Source organism: Aquarana catesbeiana, linkage group LG13 (assembly GCF_042186555.1).
Source record: "Aquarana catesbeiana isolate 2022-GZ linkage group LG13, ASM4218655v1, whole genome shotgun sequence".
Lineage (NCBI taxonomy): Eukaryota > Metazoa > Chordata > Amphibia > Anura > Ranidae > Aquarana > Aquarana catesbeiana.
Window position 1 is genome coordinate 213,842,364 of NC_133336.1, and position 26,635 is coordinate 213,868,998.

The following is a 26,635-nucleotide window of genomic DNA, read 5'->3' on the forward strand; positions in this document are numbered from 1 at the left end:
TATGTACATGCTATGTGTTAGAAATATCTTATAAAGGGACAACTTTGTGTAAAAAAATGCATTTTCCTTTTTTTTTCCCCACATTTTCCAAAAACTTCTGGAAAAAAATGAACCGTTCAAAAGACTCACTATGCCTCATAGATTATATGTTGAGGTGTTTGCTTTCCAAAATGGGGTCATTTTGTGGACAATTCCATTGTCCTGGTGCTCCAGGGCCTTCAAAACTGTAATAGATGGTTGAGAAAAGATATGTGCAATTTATGCTTGTAGAATGCCTGAAAGTGCTACTTCAATGTTGGACCTTTGTATATGGCCAGACTGTGTAAAAGTCTCACACATGTGGTATCACCATACTCAGGAGGAGTAGCGGAATGCATTTTGGGGTGTTATTTTTGCTATGTACATGCTATGTGTTAGAAATGTCTTATGAAGAGGGGGCGTGGGGACCGGACTCCAAGATGGATGCTTAATCTAGGAGCTCCGCTCGTCCACCGGAGATAATCCGAAGCCATCAGAGCACACCGGTGCCATCTAAGACCCCAAACACTACCATCCAGCCGGCGAAACCAAGGCGATCGAAACAAGATGCCCAGAAACCGCAAGAACCCGCAGCAGCCACAAAAAATGACGAGCTACTATGCCACGCGGGAGCCTCAGCAAAATGGCGGCGGCGCTCTGGGGAACAGGCCGGAGCATGGAGCCTGCAGCGGCATCAAAGGGCTATCGTCTGCCTCCACCAACGCACCTGACCCACCCAGCGAATCATCCTTGGGCACATCTAGTCCCTCAACGAGAAGTCCGGCGAAATCCAAACAGCGGAGGCACTCTCCACCCAGACCTCCTGTAATGGAGGTAAGCGGGCCTCACTGCACCATCACAACACAGAGCACTCAGGACAGGGATCCCATCACAGACTTCCCCACAGCAGACAGACCAGTGTCAGACACCGTCATGAAGGACATGCTGCTGTCCATGAGATCATCCCTGCAGGGGTCAGAGGGATAAATGACTGCAAGAGGGAGGTGCAAGCCTTAGGCCACAGAGTGCATCAGGTAGAGCACACGATGGAGGAATATACCTCATCATATAATGTAATGGTGGAGGCCCACACAGCTCAGGGGGAAGACATTGCATGGATAAAGGACAAGCTGGCGGACCTCGAGGACAGGTCCAGGAGGAACAACCTCAAATTGAGGGGTATACCTGAAGCAGTTCCCCCTAATCAGCTATTGCAATTCGCCCAGACCCTATTCTCAACTTTAGTGCCAGCAGCAACTGCACAAGATCTTCTTGTGGATAGGATTCACAGGGTCCCCAAACCATCCTTTCTCCCTGCTGACACACCCAGGGATGTACTGCTGAGAGTACATTATTATCACATAAAGGATCAAATATTGCAAGCCTCACGTGATGACAATCACAAAGGCACTGAGGAACCATAAAATCCTCCACAAATGGAAATACCCGGCAATGCTTTCCATTACCCACAATGGGGCCACCATTACAGTATCCACATTAGAAGAGGGGCTTGCTGCCCTGCGGAGATGGAATATACTCCCTGATCAAACCACCCTCCATTCACTCCCTGCAGGGCCGCCTATTATACAAAATGAATGGCAAACTGTAACCCACAAGCGCTCTTCAAAGAAGAATATCAGTGGAAGCTCATAGCAATGACCCGTAAGCATAACATCTATCTCTGGAGAAGAGCTTCTTTATTGAACACTCTTCAACACCCCTACACCATCTGTTGCAGTTATGTCTGCACTAGGATCAGTTTTTTTTCAGATCCATTTATTATGATACCTGTGTTGACTTTTCTTATTTTTTTTTTCTGTTGTTTTTCTTTTTATTGTTCATCTTGAAATACGCAATTCAGTTCGAAGTGACCTCAACAAGGCAGCTGCATCCTACCAAATACGTGGTCACAGTGAGTACCCACACCACAATGCCTTACCAAACATACTACGATCCTTACAATGACGATCAAATGCTTGTTGATTAACGCCTGTGGTCTAAACCACCCGGCAAAAAGATTTTCTCTATGGAAGGAAGCTAACAAACAAAAGGCGGACATTCTCTGCGTCCAAGAAACGCATTTTCAAACCGATAACAACCCACACTGTAAGCATAAGGATTATCCGTTCATATACCTGGCCTGCACACCAAACCATAAGAAAGGAGGTGTCATGTTAGCCATTAAAAACTCCCTCTCATTCCAACCCAAGAACATTGTTCTTGATGACTGAGGCAGATACATTATTGTAACTGGGGATATCAACTCCAAACCATATACCCTGGTCACGATATATGCACCGAACTCACACCAAATTCGGTTCATAAAGAAGGTTATCCACAAAGTAAACTCTATGAAATATGGCAATGTCCTGATCTGTGGATATTTCAACGTGACATCTGATCCAGTATTGGACACCTCATCAGGCAAACCCAAGGGTACCCCACCACTTCAAACACTTCTTCACAAAGAGGAACTGTTTGACGCATGGAGATGCCTCCATGCCAATGAAAAAGACTTCACCTTTTTCTCCAATAGGCATTGCTCATACTCCCGTATAGATATGTTTTTGATGGACAAGTGGCTTCTACAAAATGTGGAGACCACAAATATACATGACATAACGTGGTCAGACCATGCTGCCATATCTATGTCTATAATAGAACGGGGAGTCTCCTCCTCACCCCCCATCTGGCGCTGCAACATTAGACTACTCCAGGAATCACACACCTCTAAATCAATTTCCCAGCACCTAAACAATTTCTTTGCAGACAATGTAGGCTCAGTAAATGACCCATACATTTTATGGAATTCCTATAAGGTCTACATGAGAGGTATTCTCATACGACTAGAGGCTAATGAAAAAAAAGGGGGACAGCAGCTTAATGACATTCTAAAATCAATTAATAATTTAGAATCCAAAAACAAGATAGCGCCTACATTACCACTATCTGACACTCTGAATAGCCTCAGAGAGAAACTTAGAGAACTACTGTCTCAACAATACGACAAACATCCTAGGCGCCTACGTCTAACCCATTACACAAACGCCAACAGAGCAGGCAAATACCTAGCAAACAGACTTAAGGCAATCCATTCAAAGACAAGGATTACATACCTTAAACATCCTACGTTATCCCACAAAATTACAAATCCACAAGACATAGTGAATCAATTTGCTGATTACTACAGCTCATTATATAACCTAATTAATGATCCCAAAACACCCCAACCGACCGCAGAACACATTCAAACTTTCCTGCAGAACATAAACCTACCTACTCTCACTGAGCACCAACTTGAAGCCTTAAATGCACCAATTTACAATCCAGGAAATAGAACTAACTATTAACACGCTTCCAAATGGGAAATCTCCTGGACCTGATGGGTTTTCTAACGAATATTTTAAACTATTTAAATGCACCCTCTCTCCACATCTCTCCACAGTATATAACAAAGCTGTTGAGTCTGCCACCTTACCTCAAGAAATGCTGAAGGCACAAATAGTTACAATACCGAAACCAGGCAAAGAATCCAACACTCCGGACAACTTTAGACCAATTTCCCTTCTCAACTCGGATACCAAAATGTATGCCAAACTCTTAGTCAAAAGACTAACAAATATTATCCCCACAATTATAAAGCGGCGACCAGATGGGTTTTGTGAGGGGGAGACAAACCTTGATTGCAACCAGGAGAATTGTTAATGTGATACATTGTGCTGAGAAAAATCGAACGCCTTCTCTGCTGCTATCTATTGACGCAGAGAAGGCGTTCGACAGAGTCCACTGGACCTACATGGAAATGACCCTGAACAAATTTGGCTTCAGAGGCCCCATATTACAGGCCATTATGGCCCTATATTCATGTCCCTCAGCACAGGTTTACTCAGCTGGCTTTCTATCTACACCATTCAATATTACCAATGGTACTAGACAGGGGTGCCCCCTATCTCCGACCATATTCAACTTAATGATTGAACCCTTAGCAGAAGCGATAAGAACACACCCCTCGGTTACAGGTTTCCAGCTTGGTACTAGCACACATACCATCAATCTTTTTGCGGATGATGTAATCCTACTTCTGACCAATCCGCTCAAGTCTATAAAACAAGCCCACAAAATACTTACTGACTTTGGGAATATTTCTTATTATAAGATTATTTTTTCTAAATCATTGATACAGGACGTAGGAATAACACCCTCAACACGTGCTGCTCTACAGTCACAGCTACCCTACACCTGGAGCAAAGGCAGTATTACGTATTTAGGAATTACTATCACCAACAAAACTTCAACGCTTGTCAAAGTTAATGTGGTTCCGCTGATAACCAAGCTGGTGTTCTAGAAATAACCTCACCCTCCACAAAAAGACAGGGGGGGCTGGACTGGCAGACATATTTGACTACTATTGGGCAGTACCAACTCAAGCACTGGTTCCAAAAACCTGATGCACCACTGTGGGTGGACATAGAAACAACATTAGCACCGACCAACAACCTGACATGCCTAACTATGAGCGACAGGTGGATACCATGGGATACAAAACAAATGTCACCCCCTATGCAGATATCCTTAAGAGCCTGGAGATTTTTACTGGAACATAACCACACAGACAAGACTGACACAAAATATGACCTACCTTTAACTCTACTAAACTCAATGATACCCATGATGAACATCAAAGACCTAGTGCATAAAGGTATAACACATATCTCTGACTTCTACATAGGAACCAAAACCAAGTCTGTAGAACAAGTTAAGACACAATACAACCTTTCTAACGACAGCCTATTCACATGCTTAAGGATCATACACTTCTTAAAATCGCATTCTCACCCGACAACTTCCATCCCATACAAAATATGGCAATTCTACTCTAATGCCGCGTACACACGGTCGGACTTTTCGTCTACAAAAGTCCAACGGACGCTGACGGACTAAAGCTGGCTGGTAATCCGATCGTGTGTGGGCTTCTCCGGACTTTCAACGGACTCTTTCAGCCTCAAATCCGACGGACTTTAGATTTGAAACATGCTTCAAATCTTTCCGACGGACTCGAGTCCGGTCGAAAAATCCGCTCGTCTGTATGCTAGTCTGACGGACAAAAACCCACGCTAGGGCAGCTATTGGCTACTGGCTATCAACTTCCTTATTTTAGTCCGGTGTACGTCATCACGTAAGAATTCGACGGACTTTTGTGTGATCGTGTGTAGGCAAGTCTGTTCGTTAGAAAGTCCGCCGCAAGTCCGTCGAAAGTCCGTCGAAAGTCCGTCGAAAGTCTGTCGGACAGGCTGTCGGACTTTTGTAGCTGAAAAGTCCGACCGTGTGTACGCCCCATAAGAGCAAACAAGACACGAAAGGAATATCTTTCTTCTACAACATCATTAAAGACAAACATACATTTACTAAAACTACAGCTATGACAAAATGGGAAAAAGATCTAAACACTACCTTCACAGAAGAACAATGGCAACGCACATTTAAAGAAACGCATAGAGCGCCCCACTGTGTTAACCACTGGGAACTAACAATTAAATTAGCAAACAGATGGCACTACACGCCATACAGAATCTCAACTTACTTCCCTGGGTCATCACCACACTGCTGGAGGGCTTGCGGTCAAATTGGGAACCTTCTTCACATGCTTTGGCATTGCCCTACAGTTAAAAGTCTATGGAACCAGGTATTCCAATTGATATCATCCCTAACAGGAATGCTTACAGCCCCAGATCCAGCTCTAGCAATTCTTCACTTAAATATAGACAAATTCCACGTAGATTTCAGACCAGTCATAACCCACATATTATTAGAGATGAGATTACTAATACTGCGCAACTGGAAGTCCACAACAGCCATAAACCTATCAGACATTACCAAAAATATGCACAGAAACTACACCTTTGAACGCCTTATTGCAATAAATTCCCTACACTGCACAACTTTTGACAACTATTGGTCCATATGGCCCAAATGATCTCAACGACACCAGAGGTTACTTCACCAAGTTATTTCTTTAACTTGACTTTAACTATTCTTACATATTGAGGATTATTTAACTAAGACTATAATGAACCACTTATTGCTTTTTTAACTGTATCTCAGATGACTGTGTATACTGTGTTACCCTCTTTTTTCTTTCTCTTGCTTTGTAACAAGTTTATTTCTGCAAAACTTAATAAAAAATATTGAAGAAAAAAAAAAAAAGAAATGTCTTATGAATGGACAACTTTGTGTAAAAAAATGTATTTTCATTTTTTTTTCCACATTTTCCAAAAACTGGAAAAAATGAAAAGTTCAAAGACTCATTATGCCTCATAGATTATATGTTGGGGTGTTTGCTTTTCAAAATGGGGTCATTTTGTGGACAATTCCATTGTCCTGGTACTCCAGGGCCTTCAAAAGTGTAATAGGTGGTTGAGAAAGGATATGTGCAATTTATGCTTGTAGAACACCTGAAAGTGCTACTTTACTGTTGGGCCTTTGTATGTGGCCAGGCTGTGTAAAAGTCTCACACATGTGGTATCACAATACTCAGGAGGAGTAGCGGAATTCATTTTGGGGTGTCATTTTTGCTATGTACATGCTATGTGTTAGAAATATCTTAAAAATGGACAACTTTGTGTAAAAAAAATGCATTTTCATTTTTTTTCCACATTTTCCAAAAACTTCTGGAAAAAAATGAAAAGTTCAAAGACTCATTATGCCTCATAGATTATATGTTGGGGTGTGTGCTTTCCAAAATGGGGTTATTTTGTGTAAAATTCCATTGCCCTGGTGCTCCATGGCCTTCAAAATTGTAATAGGTGGTTGAGAAAGGATATGTGCAATTTATGCTTTTAGAAAGCTCTATTTGTGAGAAGAAAATGATAAAAAATTTTGTTTGGATATAGTGTAGCATGACTGAGTAATTGTCATTCAAAGTGTGAGAGTGCTGAAAGCTGAAAATTGGTCTGGGCGGGAAGGTGCATATGTGCCTGGTATGGAAGTGGTTAAAGAAAAGGGTTTTCAGGGATCGTCTAAAGATGGATAGATTAGGGGACAGTCGGACAGATTGGGGTAGGGAGTTCCAAACGATGGGAGAAGCTCTGGAGAAATCCTGAACATGAACTGTTTATTGAAACACGGGTACACAGAGGTAACACTCGGGACAATACCTCCTCCCATTGCATTCAGGGCAGAGTAGACTGTCCAATCAGCAGGGAGAGCTGTTGGAGGAATTCCCCCCTCCCTCCTCACAGCAAATACACATACACATCCCATAATACTTTCTCCCAAGGCAAACAGACACAATAGAACAATGGAATACAGCCACACCCCCAAACGACCCAGCAGAGAGCATACCATAGTATGAGACAATATACAATATATACAGTTGTGCTCAAATGTTTGCATACCCTGGCAGAAATTGTGAAATTCTGGCATTAATATTGAAAATATGACTGATCGAGCCAAAAAAAATATATATATTTTTTTTAAGGATAGTAATCACACGAAGCCATTTATTATCACATTAGTTTTTTGGATCCTTTTTAAACCCTAGTGATAACAGAAATCACCCAGATGGCCTGATCAAACGTTTACATACCCTGGAAGGTTTGGCCTTGTTACAGACACAGAAGGAGGAACACACGGGTTAAAAATGGCAATTAAAGGTTAATTTCCCACATTTGTGGCTTTTTAAATTGCAATTAGTGTCTGTGTATAAATAGTCAATGAGTTTGTTAGCTCTCACATGGATGCACTAAGCAGCCTAGACACTAAGCCATGGGGAGCAGAAAAGAACAGTCAAAAGACCTGCGTAACAAGGTTGTGAAACTTTAAAAAGATGGAAAAGGATATAAAAAGATATCCAAAGCCTTGAATATGCCAGTCAGTACTGTTCAATCAAATAAGAAGAAGTGGAACATTTGAGGATCTCTTGATACCAAGCCAAGATCAGGTAGATCAAGAAAGATCTGCCACAGGAACTGTTCGGGATACAAAGAAAAACCCACAGGTAACCTCAGGAGAAATTCAGGCTGACCCTCTACATATCCCCCCTGTTCCAGGCCAGGGGTCTGCACACCACCAATCAAGTGGCAATAGTCCCGCATTCTGTTGTACCTTTCCCGGTCTATGTACCACTACAAACTTGAAGTCCTGTAGAGCAAGGAACCACCAGGTGATTCTGGAGTTTTTGTCTTTATTTTGGGCCATCCATGTAAGGGGTACATGATCTTTAACTTGAAGGGTCGGCCCAACAAGTAGAAGCGGAGTGTATCCAAAGCCCATTTTATTGCTAGACCAGTGGCGTACTAAGTGGGAGTGGGGGGTGTCAAGCCGGCGCCCCCCCTCCGTGACTGAAGCGGAGACAGTGGGTGGATTTAAGCAGCGCAGTGGCACGGCACGGTGACAGGCAGCGGCAGGTAAGAACACAGTACACACATGGAGAGCCTGTAGTGGCTTTGCAAATGGGGGGATGTTTGCCGCACCAGAGTGATACCCGAGTGACACCCGTCGGCGCACCCGGGCCCCACAATGATCCCCTTCTCTCGTGGATGCGCTGCAGCTCTGATCTGTCTCGGCTGTCTCATACAGTGAAGCCACCTCCTCCGTGTAGTCTACACGTACTGTGGATCAGGTCCCGCGCTGATCATCTGAGCCGATGCCCAAGGTACATTATGGGTCTGAAGGGGGGTCTGTTTTGTAGAGGGGGTCTGCACTGTAGGGGGTCTGTATTGTAGAGGGGGGTCTGCACTGTAGGGGGGGTCTGCATTGTAGGGGGGTCTGCACTGTAGGGGAGTCTGTATTGTAGGAGGTCTGCATTGTAGGGGGTCTGCACTTTAGGGTGGTCTGTATTGTAGGGGAGGTTCTGTACTGTAGGGGGGTCTGTACTGTAGGGGGTCTACACTGTAGGAGGGTCTGTACTGAATGGGGGCTGTCTGCACTTTAGGGGGTGTCTGCACTGTAGGGGGGGTCTGTATAAAATGCAGGGGGTCCAGAGCTGTTAAGGGGGTGTCTGTGTAACATACAGGCGTCCAGAGATGTGGGGTGCTGTGTAATGTAAAGGGGTCCAGAGGTGCAGGATGCTGTGTAATGTAAAGGGGTCCAGAGGTGCAGGGTGCTGTGTAATGTAAAGGGATCCAGAGGTGCAGGGTGCTGTGTAATGTAAAGGGGTCCAGAGGTGCAGGGTGCTGTCTAATGTAAAGGGGTCCAAAGGTGCAGGGTGCTGTGTAATGTAAAGGGGTCTAGAGGTACAAGGGCTGTGTAATGTAAAGAGTTCCTTAGGTGCAAGGTGCTGTGTAATGTAAAGGGGTCCAGAGGTGCTGTGTAATGTACACAGTAGTGACAAGGAGATATTAAAGGGTGCAGATGTATGCAAGGGGCACAGTGGGGTGTATTTACATTTTAAGGTGGGGGATGCCAGATATAGGATCCACCCTGGGTGCCAAATGCACTAGGTATGCCCCTGTGCGAGACACTCCCTTTCCACAATGGAATAATTCCTCTCAGCTGGCATGAGCTTCCGGCTCAAGTACACAACGGGGTGCTCACCCCCCCAACCATCTGGGACAGTACTGCACCCAGACCCAACTTTGAGGCACCTGTTTGTACCAGGAACTCTTTTTGGAAGTCGGGAGCTACCAACACTGGTTCCTGGCACAAAGCTTGCTTCAACCGGCAGAACGCTGCTTCTGCACTCCACTGAACAACAGTTGCATTCTTTCCCTTGGTGAGATCAGTCAGAGGCGCTGCTAGACTGGCAAAGTTGGGGACAAACATCCTATAATAGCCCACAATGCCAAGGAAAGAAGGCACCTATTTCTTTGTGAGTGGACGGGGCCCATTTCTGGATAGCCTCCACCTTGTTTAGTTGGGGTTTAATCACAGCCCTGCCTACAACATACCCCAGGTAGTGGGCCTCCTCCAACCCAACCTTGCTCTTTTTCGGGTTTACTGTGGACTCCGCCCTTCGGAGCACATTCAAGACCAACTGGACCTTCGGTATGTGACTTTTCCAGTCCTGACTAAAGATGATAATGTCATCAAGGTAGGCTCCTGAGAATTCCTTATGAGGTCTCAGGACAAAGTCCATGGCCCTCTGGAAAGTGGCTGGGGCCCCATGTAACCCAAACGGTATTCGGGCATATTGCCATAACCCCTCTGGTGTGGCAAATGTAGTTTTTTTCTTTAGCCTCTTAGGAAAGCTGGATCTGCCTGTATCCCTTGGTCAAGTCAAGAGTGGTGATGTACCGGGCCGGTCCTAATCTCTTGATTAACTCATCAACCCGGGGCATGGGATACGCGCCTGGCTTGGAGACTTCATTTAACTTGTGAAATTGCAGAACCGCCAGGTTCCATTTGGCTTGGGTACAAGGACTATAGGGCTGGACCAGCTACTTGAAGACTCCTCAGTGATCCCAAGGTCCAACATACTCTTAAGCCTCGTACACACGATCGGATTTTCCAAAGGTAAATATGTGATGACAGGCTGTTGGCGGAAAATCCGACCGTGTGTATGCTCCATCTGACAATTGTCGGATTTTCCGCGGACAAATGTTGGATCGCAGGTTTTTAAATTTTCTGCAGACAAATGTCTGTTGTTGGATTTTCTGAGCATGTGTACACAAATCCGTCAGACAAAAGTCCAAAGTACAAACATGCATGCTAGGAAGCAAGGAACAAGCTGGAAGCGGTTGGTCTTGTAAACTGGCGTTCGTGGCAAATTATGAAATCTGGAAATGCAGCGCACAATTCTCTTCTTCTTTAATGGGATAATAATGAAGCTGCTTTGCCGGTGATACTGATGGAGTTATTGCAAACAAATTTTCAAAGGCTTTTTTTTCTAGTGATATCAAGAATAATATTATTATGCTTTTTTTTATTTGGGCAAGTTACCACATTACCATTATCCCGTAGTTTTTAAGATCAAAGATACAACTATATTGGTGTCCCTTGTCAATTTTACATTGTATTTTTTTAAATGTAACTGCCGACTCCCAAACTGTCATTTGAAGTTAAACACACAGCCAAGTATTATTCTACACAATTTTTTTTATTGTGCACTAAAAAAGAAAACAAATAAAAATAGACATGCTATCTGCCAATAGAACTTAACCAAAAAGTGCATTCTATGCATCCAAAATTATAGAAAATATACGAAATCAAATCATTATTCAACCAAAAAAACAATGTCAAAGCAATAACTCCAAGGCCAATAATAAATAACACGTTATCTCATCCGATTCTGCAACATGGCTGGTTGACGAACGGCCGTTAAGAAACAAACTGAAAAGCGCAAACTGAAAAGCGTGAAATGAAAAGCGCAAAATGAAAAGCGCGAATCAACACTCACTAAACTTCCACTAACACGAAATTAGCATCAGGAGGAGTATGTCACTACATTTGTATTTGTTGGCCTACAATTCCTTACCGTTTGTATGCAAGACAAGTTTGGGCCAACGCCCTTCGGACCAAAGTCCACGGTTTTGTTGACCAATGATTGTGAATGAGAAAAATAAGGGGACTAGGGGAAAAAAGGGGGACAATGGGGACTTTATATGAAACACATCACTAGGGCAGGCTGAGTCATCAGATGTAAAAAAATGTAAATTTATTGATACCACATGAGAAACAAGTTGCAATAGATGATACTCGCATATAGTCAATAGATAAGGTACAAAGTATGTAAAACACTTCACTGTCACTTCACCTTGTCCCACACTTGATCTTCCACCTAGTGGTCATCCAACATTACTTGTTTTTTACCTATACGTATTTTATTTTATTTATCTACAGTTACCTTGGGTCAATGCTCTATCTTACACCACCTTGTTGGAAACCTAGGTGAACTTTTTCACTACCCATTGCTCTACGGCGTCCTGAGCTGCCTCGCCCTGCCGCCTCTTGGTTGCCTCCTCAGCTCCCGTGGGGTTGTTGTGTCCACCCCTGGTTATCTCCTACCATCATGAACTTTCCTATATATGCCCTACTACTATTATACCCTATATCTACAGGTAAGAGTGTTAGGACTAGCGGTTTTGCTTCCCCTCTTCTTGTTGTATTTAAATATTATTAATTACTACTTTATACGTTACTTTAGATATTTCCAGATAGCTGCTCCTGATGAGTGGAGAAACTTCCACGAAACGCGTCGAGCAATACAACTGAACATTCATAACTTCTTGACATGTCACAACGAATATGTATCTATCATGGGCATTTTAGTGTTTTAGCCATCAGTTGGATTCTAATACAATATGAATTACGTATACACATGTGGGGTGTAATTTTGATGATGCTGCAATCTACCTATGTTACAATGTATAACATGTTACTATGCTACTATTATATGTTCTACTGCAATGTTTTACATACTTTGTACCTTATCTATTGACTATATGCGAGTATCATCTATTGCAACTTGTTTCTCATGTGGTATCAATAAATTTACATTTTTTTACATCTGATGACTCAGCCTGCCCTAGTGATGTGTTTCATATAAAGTCCCCATTGTCCCCCTTTTTTCCCCTAGTCCCCTTATTTTTCTCAAATATAATTGGATGGAGACCTGTGTACCGGATGGTCATGGTCTCATATAAAGTCCTAACCTATACCTCTTGTTTCAATGATTGTGAATGAATGATTGTGTGTACAAGGCTTTAAACTTGACCGAGAGAATATTCCGGCGAGCTTCGGGTATGTGGTAGGGTTTGAGGTGTACTCGAACGCCAGGGTCTGTGATGACATTATGCTCAATTACCGAGGTTAGGCCTGGCAGGTTTGAAAAAATGTCTCGATTCCTCTGCAAAAACTGTTTTGAGAAGGGGAGAGAGCCTCTGCAATCCCTACCTTCTTAATCTGAGCGTTAGGATCTTCTGGGACCTTCAGATTGACTGTCAAAACCTGTCTATCTTTCCATGGTTTGATTAAGTTGACGTGGTAAATCTGGTAGGGTTTACATTTGGTGGGCTGATGGACTTTATAGTTGAGCTTGCCCACCCTCAACTATCTCAAAGGGTCCTTGCCACTTGGCGAGAAACTTACTCTCCACGGTAGGAACTAACACCAGCACCCAATCCCCAGGTTTAAACTCTCTAACCTTGGCAGATCGGTTGTATACACGACTCTGGGCATTTTGCGCAGCCTGCAAATGTTCCCGTACTATGGGCATAACTTTTGTTATTCGGTCCTGCATTTGAGAGACATGTTCTACCATACTCCAATACAGGGAAGCTTCTTGTTTCACGCCTCTTTCCTTATGTCCAGTAGTCCATGGGGGTGTCTCCCATAAACCAACTCAAAGGGGGAGAATCCTGTGGAGGTCTGGGGTACCTCTCATGGCAAACGACAAGGGAGGCAACAAGCAATCTCAATCCCGACCATCCTCCTCAACTGCTTTCTTTAGCATTCCCTTTAAGGTTTTGTTGAACCGCTCCAGTTTGTGGGTGATACACTGAAGTCCGCAAGTGTTTAATCTTAAACAGTTTACAGATTTTCTTCATCACTTTTGACATGAACGGGGTACCTTGGTCTGTCAAGATCTCGTTTGGGAGCCCTGTTCTCAGGAACATATTACGACTCCCATGCGATGACCTTGGATGAGCAATTTCTTAAAGGGATACCTGGTGGCATAGTCAAAGACAACTAAAATGTATTAGTGTCCTCTAGACCTGGGTAAGGGGCCTACCAAGACCATGGCTATGCGATCAAAGGGATCCTCAATAATTGGAAGCAGTACCAGCAGGCTGCGAAAATGGTGGAGTTGGAGCGGTTCTTTGACAGGTAGGGCAGGACTCACAGTAGTCCTTCATTTCCTGATATACACCGGGCCAAAAAAAACATGTAAAACCCGTTCCTAAGTTTTAGCCCCTCCAAGGTGACCCCCAAGTACATGACTATGAGCCAAATGTAACACCCTAGACCTAAAAGGTTTGGGTACCACCAGTTGTTCCAACACTTCTTTATCGACTTTAGTTACTCGGTACAACAAGTCATGAATCACAGCAAAATGGGGGAACTGCACATCCGCCCCAGGTTGCTGTGGTTCACTGTTTAAGACTGTGGCCTGTTCCCTGGTGGGGATCAAAGTGGGGTCCCTCATCTGAGCACTAAGCAACTCTTCCTGGGAGCCCCTGAGATCTGACATATCTGGCGCAGAGGAGGTACTTTCTGCTTCCAATCCTGCAAACACATGCAGAGGACCGGGCTCAATTCCTGCAGGTTCAGCAACCTGGTACTGATCCTTAGTAACAACCTCCTGCAACACAGTATTATTTACCACCTCTGTGGGTTCTTGCTTTTTGGGGGAAAACCCGGAACCTTTGAGCTTTTGCTCACAGAAGTCCTAAAACATGGGGCAGTCTCGCCCGATTAGTTCCTGCTGGTGTACACAGGGTCACACAGGCCACAGGATATTTTTTAACATCACCATGCACACATATGACCCCGACCTGTTCCCTTAGTACCAGCTTTCTTGGCAACCTGTCCAATCAGAGCAGGGTGACGACATTCCCAGAGTCAAGGAGTGCTACCGACTCCTGTCCATTGACCACTGACCATTCACCACACACTCATGCGGATTCAGGCTGGTTGCAGCACATAATGCATGGGCATACATGGAGCGACCGCGACCCATGTCGCACGCCGTTGATTCTTCCCAACTTGGGCACTGGGCCGCCAGATGACCCAGTTGATGGCAAGACCAACAGTGAACCTCACATCGTTCCCCCTGGTTCCTTGGAAGCTTAGGTCCTGGGGTGCTCCTGGCAGTTGTATTATACCCCCGAGCAGCCACCATGCGATTACCGGGAGCCATCCTGGTGCTGGAACGCACTTCTTTGAAATGTAACCCCCCCTAATGTAACCCTCCCCCTTGTAATTCCCCCTAATGTAACCCTCCCCCCGTGTAATCCCCCTAATGTAACCCCCTGTGCAATTCTCCTAATGTAACCTGCTCTGTGTAATCCCCCTAATGTAACCCCCCATGTATATCTCCCCTCCCTACATTTACAGACCTCAGATCAGCGTGGCTCTGTCTACACAAATGTCCCTCCATCTAGGGTCTGTCGGTTCTGTGGAGTGTAATTGTGATAGGCAGCCAGCACCTCTCCCTGCCTGCCTGCCTGTCACTCACAATAATAGGCGGTGCCGGTTCCCGGAGGACACGTGGGTGCTGGGGGCACTTGGCTATGGGACTGCAGAGCTTTCTGCCTCACCATTCTTTCTCCTCCTCCCTCCCCGAACATCAGCTAAGGAGCCACAGCAGAGATACCAGAGTGTGCAGGGGAAGGAGGAAGAGGAGAGAGCCATGGTGCCTCTCTCAATCCAGTGCCGTGCATCACCCCTCTGGTGGGTGTCTCCTGGGTGCAGCCTGCACCCCCCTAGGGACGCCACTGCGTGTCATGTTGGTGAGGTGCCATCATCATCTGTGCTGCTGCACACTGCAGTCAGTGTCGTTTTGAGAGTCAATTTCATGTGTGTGTGCCGCCCATTCTAATTTCTTGCCCTCTCGATTCCTGTCCCTGAGCTACTTACTATATCAAAAATAAAATAAGAAATATGTTTTTTGCCTTAATATCTACCTTAAATCACTTTGCTAATTGCATATTGTGCTTGTTTGTAGCCTAAATACTGAAATTTGCACTTAAAACTGTCATTTTGTAACCAGTAAATTTTGGGTGTTGTGTCAGTAAATTTCAATCTGGTAGGTTGGAAACACTGCTGAACACCAAGGAAATTCAGTCCCCACAATGAAAAGCTAAACACAAGTATAAGTTCCAAAGAGAACTTACTAGTGTAGAGGAGGTCCCAAAAAGAATGGCTGAAGGAGGGAGAAGGGGGGAGACAGCGAAGCATCTCTCTCTCTCTCTCTCTCTCTCACTCTCTCTCTCTCTCTCTCTCTCTCTCTCTCGTAATGTTTCCCTATCAGAGTAAGATGTACGAATGACACCATTTATGCCTCTCTCCATCCCGCCGCCTTCTCCCTCCTTCAGTCATTCTTTTTGGGACCTTCCCTAAACAGTAGAACCCAACAGCAAGCGTGCCACGGGTGTGTCTCTGGGCGCTGTGGGGATAAAAATAAGGGGCGGCATTCACCATTCTCCGTCCTCCTGTTTACTGTCCGAATCATCAGATCATCCCCTCATTTTAGGGATGGAAGATCAAATTGGTTCTATTTTTTCATTATCTAGAATTGATGTAAATGTTTTTGCCCTACTCACTACCCTATACCCTTTAGTATTATTATTTTGAACCATTGTCAGGAAAGAAGCAAGTACCAGTCTCGCCAATATCACTGCTTTCCTACGCACATGCGCAGTAGAGCGGCACCCCGGCTCATCCCTGGGCACAATACAGCGGAAGGGCTAATGCGCGTACGCAATACAGCAAAACGGCAAATGCACGTGCGCAATTCAGCAGAATGGGAATGAGCGTACGCAATAGCGCACGCACAACTTGAGCCTCCCACTGCCTATAAAAGCCACTCTGTGCCATGGCCAAGTTGCTGGATTGTCTGTCAGCTTCCTGTGTGTTTCCTGCTTGTATCCTGATTCTTGATTACCCGTTGTGACCCGGACTGACCTTGACTTACGCTGATCTCTTCCTGCATCTGACCTTCAGCTTGCCTCTTGGACCTACTTGCCTCCTGTGTTTGACCCTCGGCCTGTCTACAGATATCGCTTTCTGTCTCCAGTGATTGGACCCTCGGCCGGCTCTCAGACTCTGCTATTTGTCTCCAGTGCTTGACCCCTGGCTTGCTCACAGACTTTGCCTCCAGTTACCTGTGTTTGACCCTCGGCCTGTTTTACAGACTTCCTATCAGTCATCAGCATTTAATCATCAGCCTGTTTACAGACCTGCTATCAGTTTCCAGCACAAGACTGTTCTGCCCATCTAAGAGACTCTTGCCAGTCATCAGTGTTTGACCCCCGGCCTGTTGTTGGACTAGCTGCTCATCTACCTCCCTGAGCTTCAGCATCTCCCAGTCCTGCACAGCTGTCTCCTTCCTGGTGACCTTCACACAAGACCTGCCCTGCCTGCTGGTGACTCGTGCCTCTTTGTGCCCTTCACCCCCTGTACCATCTCCAGGAGTGGAGTGTGCTTAGTCACAAGAGGTTACCGCTCTCAGCATCTCGGCCTCGGTGAGTCCCCATATCTGACAACCATATCCAACATGTTGGTATTTTATCCTCTCTCTCTGGTTACCAAAGGTCTTCTCATTTTGTAAATCCTGGCTTCAGTTTAGGAATCAATAATGAATACTTCTTGAACACAAGCATCCTGTAGGCATTCATCTTCAGTTCATCATTATTTTGTATAAAATTTATTTTGTATAATGTATGAATATTGTTTTTCTATTAAATATACATAGGCATGTCCTATTGACATGTCATGTGATTTTATTCATGGCAATTTTCAAACATAATCATTTACAATTGTTGTTTTTCTTATAGTATATATTACTTCATGCAACATTTTCAAAAATCTCCTGAAGAAGCTCCTTTGAGTGAAACATGTAGAGAAGGAAGTGGTTGTACACGTCAAAAGAAATAATATGTGATCCTTGTAAATGTTTATTGCGATTTTAAAGAATTCTTAAAATAAAATTGATGTTTTTCTAAATTGATTGCTTATTCTATCCCTTGGTACCTTAAAAGTCCCGCCTGCCCCCTCTTCCTCCATTTTTGCTTCTTGTAACCCTAATACTAATCTGATCTGCAATCCTCACACTAACCCTCTTGTACTTATCACCTGTGTAGCCCAACACAGGACACATTCAGTTTATGTAAGAAGAACGTTCAGAAAACAAAATAACTCCCTGGATTGTGTTTGCTGTCCACATTTAGATGAACGTCGGCAGTATCCATCTTTAGAGCCGGCGGTCCTGTTTACGATAATGGTGGTCTCTGCAGTGGATTCACCTCAAGATCACCGTTTTTGGTGGCGGGAGAGGTGCCGCCCCCCTCCCACTGCTCTCCCGCACCCTCCACCGCTTACCGGAGCCGTCGGCAGTGGCGGAGGGGATCGGGACCTGTCTGTGGCTGTGTATGGAGATGAGTGAGGGGAAGATGGCCACCACCCATCTCCATACTATAGCAGGGTGGAAGCGATGTCAAAACATCACTTCCACCCATACGTCTTAAAGGCACATTTTTCTGTTGTCATTTTTTCAAATGACAATTTTTTTTATTGCATTTAAGTCCAAATATGAGATGTGAGGTCTTTTTGACCCCCCAGATCTCATATTTAGGAGGTCCTGTCATGCTTTTTTCCTATTACAAGGGATGGTTACATTCCTTGTAATAGGAATAAAAGTGACCCATTTAAAAAAAAAACAGTGGAAAAATAAATAAAATCAAGTAAAATAAATAAGAAAAAAAAAATATATATATATTTAAAGCGTCCCATCCCGACGCACTCGTGCGCAGAAGCGAACGCACCCATGAGTAGTGCCCGCATATGAAAACGGTGGTCAAACCACACATGTGAGGTATCGCCACGATCGTTAGAGTGAGAGCAATAATTCTAGCCCTAGACCTCCTCTGTAACTCAAAACATGCAACCTGTAGAATTTTTTAAACGTCGCCTATGGAGATTTTTAAGGGTAAAAGTTTGACGCCATTCCACGAGCAGGCGCAATTTTGAAGCATGACATGTTAGGTATCAATTTACTCGGCGTAACATTATATTTCACAATATAAAAAAATTGGGCTAACTTTACTGTTGTCTTATTTTTTAATTCAAAAAAGTGTATTTTTTGCCAATAAAAGTGCGCTCGTTAGACTGCTGAGCAAATACGGTGTGACAGAAAGTATTGCAACGACCGCCATTTTATTTTCTAGGGTGTTAGAAAAAAATGTATAATATTTGTTGTTCTCAGTAATTTTGTAGCAAAAAAAAATGTTTTTAACTTGTAAACACCACATCTAAAAAAGAGGCTCGGTCCTAAAGTGGTTAAGGTAATACATTGTAGGGGTCATGTATGAATAAATCACACAAAGAATCCCCAATATTGAAATAGTAAAATTCTGTAAAACAAAAAAAAATAAGAAAGGGAAAGAAAAAGATAATCGGTATGGTACCTAGAACTATGTATATACATTATGTATACCAAAAAAATAAATACTGTACCCCTAACATTAATATATTTTACAGTGATAATTTCCAGCTTAGACGGCGGTGATAGACGAGCCTCTATCTAAAGTGTGTTTACACAATACAAGTCCCGGTTCTCATGGTTATCAACCATTCCTATCTATAGGCCTTTTTAGCCCCTGGTAAGCCCTCTGCTTTTTTTGTATATCTTATATATTTTTTATACCTTATATATCCAATATTCTCTTTTTACTGGCCATATAATTTTTTGGCATACATAATGTATATACATAGTTCTAGGTACCATACCGATTATCTTTTTCTTTCCCCTTCTTATTTTTTTTGTTTTACAGAATTTTACTATTTCAATATTGGGGATTCTTTGTGTGATTTATTCATACATGACCCCTACAATGTATTACCTTAAAAATCTTCATATTATGTAAGTATCTATTTCTATGGAATATATCTTGCATAAAACTTTTTTTACCGCTTGCCGACCGGCTCACACCGATATACGTCGGCAGAATGTCACAGACAGGCATATTAACGTACCTGTACGTCACCCTTTAAGATGCGGCATTGTTGGCGGGCGCCATGAGCTCCGTGAGTGTGATCGCGGGTCCCGTGGACACGATGTCTGGGGGGATACCCGCGATCGTCTCACGGAGAGGAAGAACGGGGAAATGCTGTAAAACAATCATTTCCCCCGTTCTGCCTAGTGACAGGACACTGATCACAGTTCTCTGTAATCGGGGGCGGTGATCAGTGTCGTGTCACACGTAGCCCCTCCCCCCACAGTTAGAACACATCCCTAGGACACACTTAACCCCTTCAGCGCCCCTTCCTGGTTAACCCCTTCACTGCCAGTCACATTTACACAGTAATCAATGTATTTTTATAGCATTTTTATAGCACTGATCACTGTATAAATGTGAATGGTCCCAAAATAGCACCAAAAGTGTCCGATGTGTCCGCCATAATGTCGCAGTCATGATAAAAATTGCTGATCACCGTCAAAAAAAAAAAATTAATGAAAATGCCATAAAACTATCACCTATTTTATGGATGCTATAACTTTTGAGCAAACCAATCAATAAACACTTATTGCGATTTTCTTTTACCAAAAGTATGTAGAAGAATACGTATCAGCCTAAACTGAGGAAAAAAAAAAAATATTTTTCGGGGGATATTTATTATAGCAAAAAAGTAAAAAAATATTGTTTTTTTTCCAAAATTGTCGCTCTTTTTTTGTTTATAGGTCCGGGGCTGAAGTGGTTAATTTATTAGTTTGTGTAATGTGTGGCTGCGTCCCCATGGGAGGATTGTTGTTTTTTGCCCCCCCTCCCCCGGTGGTCACCGGACTTGGGCTCCATCCTGCTAGATCCCATTGAAATGACCATTTCATTGTTTATATTGCTTTATGTACTGGATAGTATGTTATATATATATATATACTTATTTGATGTTTTTTCCATGTTTATCAGATCTGTAATCTCCTGAAGAAGCACAATTGTGTGAAACATGTAGAGGGGAAAATCCTCCTGTGACCTCACACTGCGACTCAACTACTCCATGCACTTTATTCCTCTTGGATGCCGCTACTGGTTATACCGGATCTTATTTCTCATCCCACTGGATTAGATTATAATATTTGGAGGTGTTATTGGAGTCCCCGGGGTCATGTATTCTATGTCATCATTAGTATGATGTCTGTTCTTTTTATGTTTTCTACATTTTACCTTTTATAACTTTATCCAATTAAAAATTCTAATATTTTTCTATCCTACGTGTGTGCCTACAAAGTCCATTTTTTGTAATTTCTTAGTCTTTTCCAATGTTGATAAGTGGTTAGCACTTCTACCTGGCAGCACTCGGGGTCATCACTTCAAATCCCAACCAGGGGGCACTACCTGCCTGGAGTTTGCATGTTCTCCCTGTGCCTGTGTGGGTTTCCTCCCATACTGCAAAGACACGCTGGGAGGTTAATTAGCCCCAATGTATGTATTAATATGAGTTAGGGACCTTAGACTGTAAGATCCTTGAGGGCAGTGACTGGTGTGAATGTACTATATACTGTATATATATATATACCACTTTAGAAAGGGAAGGGAAGGGAAGAAAGGGGATCTTGGTGACTTTGCACGTGGCGTGGTTGATGGTGGCAGACGGATTGGTCTGAGCATTTCTTGGATTTTCACACACAACCATCTCTCGGGGTTACAGAGAAAGGAACGAAAAAGAGAAAATATCCAGTGAGCGGCAGTTGTGTGGAGGAAAATGCCTTGTTGAGGTCAGAGAAGAATGGGCAGACTGGTTCCAGGTGATAGAAAGGCAACAGTAACTCCAATAACCAACCAAGGTATGCAGAATACCATCTCTGACTGCACAACACATCCAACCTTGAAGCAGATGGGCTACAGCAGCAGAAGACCACACCGGGTGCCACTCCCATCAGCTAAGAACAGGAAACTGAGGCTACAATTGGCACAGGATCACCAAAATTGGACAATAGAAGATTGGAAAAACATTGCCTGGTCTGATGAGGCTGGATTTCATCTCCAACATTCAGATGGTGGGGTCAGAATTTGGTGCATGGATCCATCCTGCCTTGTATCACTGGTTCAGGCTGGTGGTGGGGGTGTAATGGTGTGGGGGATGGGATATCACCGGTTCAGGCTGGTGGTGGAGGTGTAATGGTGTGGGGGATGGGATATCACTGGTTCAGGCTGGTGGTGGGGGTGTAATGGTGTGGGGGATGGGATATCACCGGTTCAGGATGGTGGTGGGGGTGTAATGGTGTGGGGGATGGGATATCACCAGTTCAGGCTGGTGGTGGGGGGTGTAATGGTGTGGGGGATGGGATATCACTGGTTCAGGCTGGTGGTGGGGGTGTAATGGTGTGGGGGATGGGATATCACCGGTTCAGGCTGGTGGTGGGGGTGTAATGGTGTGGGGGATGGGGTACCTGAGTATTGTTGCTGACCATGTCCATCCCTTTATGACTACAGTGTCCCCATCTTCTGATGGCTCCTTCCAGCAGGATAATGCACCATGTCACAAAGCTCCAATCATCTCACCACTGGACAATGAGGTCATTGGACTCCAATGTCCTCCACACTCACCACATCTCATCCAATAGAAAACATTTGGGATGTGGTGGAACAGGAGATTGGCATCATGGATGTGCAGCCGACAAATCTGCAGGAACTGTGTGATGTTATCATGTCACTATGGAGGAAAACCTCTGAGGAATGTTTCCAACACCTTGTTGTATCTATGCCACCAAGAATGAAGGCAAAAGAGGGTCAACCCACTACTAGGAAGGGGGACCTAATCTGATCCTCATCATCATCATACATCAGAGGTAATAATTGTGAAGTGGAAGGAAAATGATAAATGATACAAATAAATATGTGAAAAGTGTGGGGGGGACATTTGTATTCAGCCCCCTTTACTCTGATACCCCTAACTAAAATCTAGAGGAACCAATTGCCTTCAGAAGTCACCTAATTAGTAAGTGGAATCCACCTGTGTGTCATTTAATCTCTGTATAAATACAGCTGTTCTGTGAAGCCCTCAGAGATTTCTTAGAGAACCTTAGAGAACAAACAGCATCATGAAGGCCAACGAACACACCAGACAGGTCAGGGATAACGTTGTGGAGAGGTATAAAGCAGGGTTAGGTTATAAAGGAATATCCCAAGCTTTGAACATCTCAACTGACTGGCCGGGCAAGGAGAGCATTCATTATAGAAGCAGCCAAGAGGTCCATGGTAACTCTGGAGGATCTGCAGAGATCCACAGCTCAGGTGGGAGAATCTGTCCACAGGACAACTATTAGTCGTGTTCTCCACAAATCTGCCCTTTATGGAAAAGTGACAAGAAGAAAGACATTGTTCACACAGGGGTGACCTGTCCGGTGACTTAGCGGCCTGACAAGTCGCGCTCCATTCTCTACAATGGAACCGTTCTAATGGGAGCGACTCAAGTAAAACTCAACTCAAAGGTTCCTGTACTACTTTGGGGCAACTTCAGAGCGGCTTGAATTGACTTCTATACAGAAGTAGTTTTGCAGGTCGGGCTGTACGGGGCGGTTTCAGAGTCGGGCGACTTTGAAGCCCCCCTGTGTGAACCGGCTCTAAAGGGACAAGGACTCCAGAATAAATAAATAAAAAGTAATATCTTTTAACTCTACTCCAGATACTGCATGTAGTTACTTTCTAAAGCAAGTCACACACAATCAACAGCCAAATTGGTGATTGGGGAACCCTCTGAAAAGTCTTTTTGCTGATACCTGACATTCAAAAATCATTATCTAAAAAATATATTGAGGGTTGCATAGCGTTGACTAATTCTAAAGAGGACCACATAATCTTGATACACAAACTACAAAGATGAAAAAAACAGACATGTAGAATTTTTACCACGAAAGCCTCAAATTTCAAATCTAATTACATTTTATCACCTGTGAGATACACTTTTTATTTCCTGTGGGATACTCTTCTAGAACGGAATCTCGGTGTAATGTAGGCAGGAACCGGGGAAAGATGGGAAAACGATGGTTGATTAAATCTAAGTCTTCCTTCTCTAGGAGCAAAAAGACGCCACCTCCGTGGACAGGATCCTGGAGGAGCTGGATGAGAACGGAGATGGGGAGGTGGACTTTCAGGAGTTTGTCATCTTGGTGGCCTCTTTGACCGTGGCCTGCAACACCTTCTTCTGCGAGAGCAGCTGAGCCACTCCGACCGTTCATTCCACCGCCATGGAGGAGACCCTTGTACAAAGACTGACGTCTCAATAAACTAGAAATGTATCCTTTAAATGCTTCTGTGTTTCTGTTTTCTGCATCAATATATCTATAGAATACCAATGACCATAATCCAATACCAATATTCCTGAGTGTCCGGGTGTCATTGTTCTGAGACCCCCAAGTGTCCAGGTGTCATTGTTCTAGGACCCCCAGTTGCCATGGTTCTGGGACCCCCAAGTGTCCGGGTGCCATGGTTCTGGGACCCCCAAGTGACAGGGCTTATAACCTTTTGTTAATGTAATGCCCCGTATTCTCTTGGGTTTTTAGATGCATTCTGTTATGTACAGGCCACATTACGGGTTACAGACAAACATCGGCGTGTGGCGTGACGTTGATGTTGACAAACGCAGATAAACAGTTCAATGAGGATGAGATGTACTGTGAGGCCGGACTGTACTGTGACTATTAGTTTGTTCAGGTAAAGATCACCGATTGTTCAGAACTCGCCTGAGGTCCCGGATCTCCGGCATTCATTATTAGAAGAGCAGGCAGAACAATTCATTAATTCCCAGTAAGTACTGGTTTTATTTATCTTGTGGAATGGAGAACAGGAGCAGGCGGTAGACCTTTGGGTACAGCAAGATGCTCATATAAAGATTTATTGAGCCTGTTTGCCAAAATCATACATCCCGAGTAAAAAACATCCTCATTAGGCTGACATCATACGGTGTAGTCCCGGTGTAATCCTTGTAGTCCCTATCAGTGAGACGGAGAAGGCTTGTATATCTGCAGGACGGGATGGGGGTGGTCTATCATAGTTACATGATTGAGATTTAGTCATAATAGGCATTGGGGGAACAGAACCAGCACAGTGATCTGTCACATAACAAAAATAGACAGAACCAGAATCTGTACCACAGACCTCATTCTAGTCACTTTACAAAAGAATACAATTTGCACTTTTTATGAGTTATAACTAGTTTACAGATAAAACCAAAATTGGTTCCAATAACATTAATGAAAACCTGGCTTCCCAAAGCTCCTGATAGCTAAACAACACTGGTGAAAACGTGTCATATCTTTTTCCCTTTTCTATTCGGTTTTCCATGGACCGGAAAGTGTCAAGACTAGGCCTGGTGGACAGTGGTGGCCAATTATGTTCCCTGTGCCGTCCCGGCCACTCTAGGTGCAAATATAAAGCTTCACCTGCCTCAACACTGCACATTTTGGCTTCATTTTTCTTGGGTTCTAGAAGGTCTTGCCCTGGTATTGGGTGTAGCCCAGGTTCAGACTGTGGATGTAGTGGAGACTGCGGGTGCAGAGGTGGTGCTGCAGACAATGGATGGCAGATGGGGTTGCCAAGGCACAAAAGGGACTGCTGTGTATATTAGTGGAAGTTGCAGGGGGCTACGGAGGTTTAAAGGTCTTACAGTTGTAGAGGAACGCTTCAGTACCTTTCAGAGGAGCTGCAGGCACAAAAGTTCTAGAGGAACATGGACTCCGTGTTCAAGCACCGACACAATGTCCCACTTGATTTCAAATAGAGGATGCATGACTATTGTATAACAGATGTCACTTGCTTACCCCCTTTTACCAACTACTCCCATCGCTGCATCCCCCAACCTTCTACCCCAATAATTGAGACCACAACCATATGGAGTAAAATATTGGCCGTAGCAGCCAATAATCTTTATTAAACATAAACCAATAATAATAATAATAATAATTTAACTCAACAGTAACATAATCCTGTAAACACCTGAAACATGCTTTTTCCTACAAAATCCGTTGGTCTTTGCAGGGAAAAACCCACCAAACTTAAAACTCAAAAACACTCAGGCACTGCGGTATTATACTAAAATTAGGCCTCCAGCTGACAAGCTAGCTCGGAGACAAACAACCAATAGCCCGCAGTGCCCCAATAACCAATTCAAGCTAAAACCCTTGTTAGCTGAAATCTCACCAACGGGCCTCATACTAGCGATGGGTCTCGATCTCTTACATAGCTGGGGTTTAATCCTTCACCCGCAAAGACCAACATCACGCCACAGCACACACCAGGGTAACACCTTACCCTTGTGTGCCCTGCCATACCCTCAAAGCTCGCTGTATCCCATCTTGCAGGCCCAATGACCACAAATCAATCCCCACATCATTCAGGTGTACTCTATCGCTCTTCAAATATCTCCATGTATCTACCTCTAATTCCAGGTGCCGTATGGCCAGCCCTCCATTCCTCACTACAAAACTGCTAACCTCCTTGTTGACCTTCTTCCTGGCCCGGTTGATCTTATCTGACCCAACAACTGGAACGAAACAGGCCGCCTGGAGTCCCTCCCTGGCTTAGCCCGCCTATAACCCTTCATACCCTGCCTGACCCAAAAATCTTTTGTAAAGTCCGGTAAACCTTGAAATTTCAACCAAAACGCCAAACCTGCCAACTTCTTCTCCATCCCCGACACCGACACCCCATCTTCTAAATTCCTGGAGACGAAGTATAAAACTAACAACCGGAGATCCTGTTCTTCCTGTCCTACCTGCACCTGTCTCAGCAGAGATACCCATTCCTGCCATACCCTGTTGTATGCAGCCCACGTCGTATCGCTCACCGACCGTTTTATCCAGTCTGTTAGTCCTCCAAGGCAATCCTCCACAGCCAGTCTGGACACGGGACCCCTTCTTCCTCCGCCCCAGGCGCCAACTCCCGGAACCTGTCCCACTGAAAGCGAGACAGTGCATCAGCCACTACGTTTTCCACTCCTGGGAGGTGCACAGAATATATAAACA

General features: G+C 44.1%; 1 protein-coding gene across 4 annotated transcripts in view; it reads left to right on the top strand.

Moving 5' to 3' along the window:
* The window catches only part of LOC141116371 (protein S100-A1-like), a 128,208-nt gene extending 104,352 nt beyond the window's left edge, over nt 1-23,856 (top strand). For 2 of the 4 annotated variants that reach the window (XM_073608610.1, XM_073608608.1), the window contains exon 4: nt 23,690-23,856. In XM_073608610.1, coding sequence (XP_073464711.1) covers nt 23,690-23,833 — 144 coding nt within the window. In that variant the 3' untranslated portion in view covers nt 23,834-23,856. The remainder of the gene's footprint in view (nt 1-23,689) is intronic. The other 2 variants (XM_073608607.1, XM_073608611.1) reach the window with 2 other exon arrangements.
* The last annotated feature ends 2,779 nt before the right edge of the window (nt 23,857-26,635 follow it).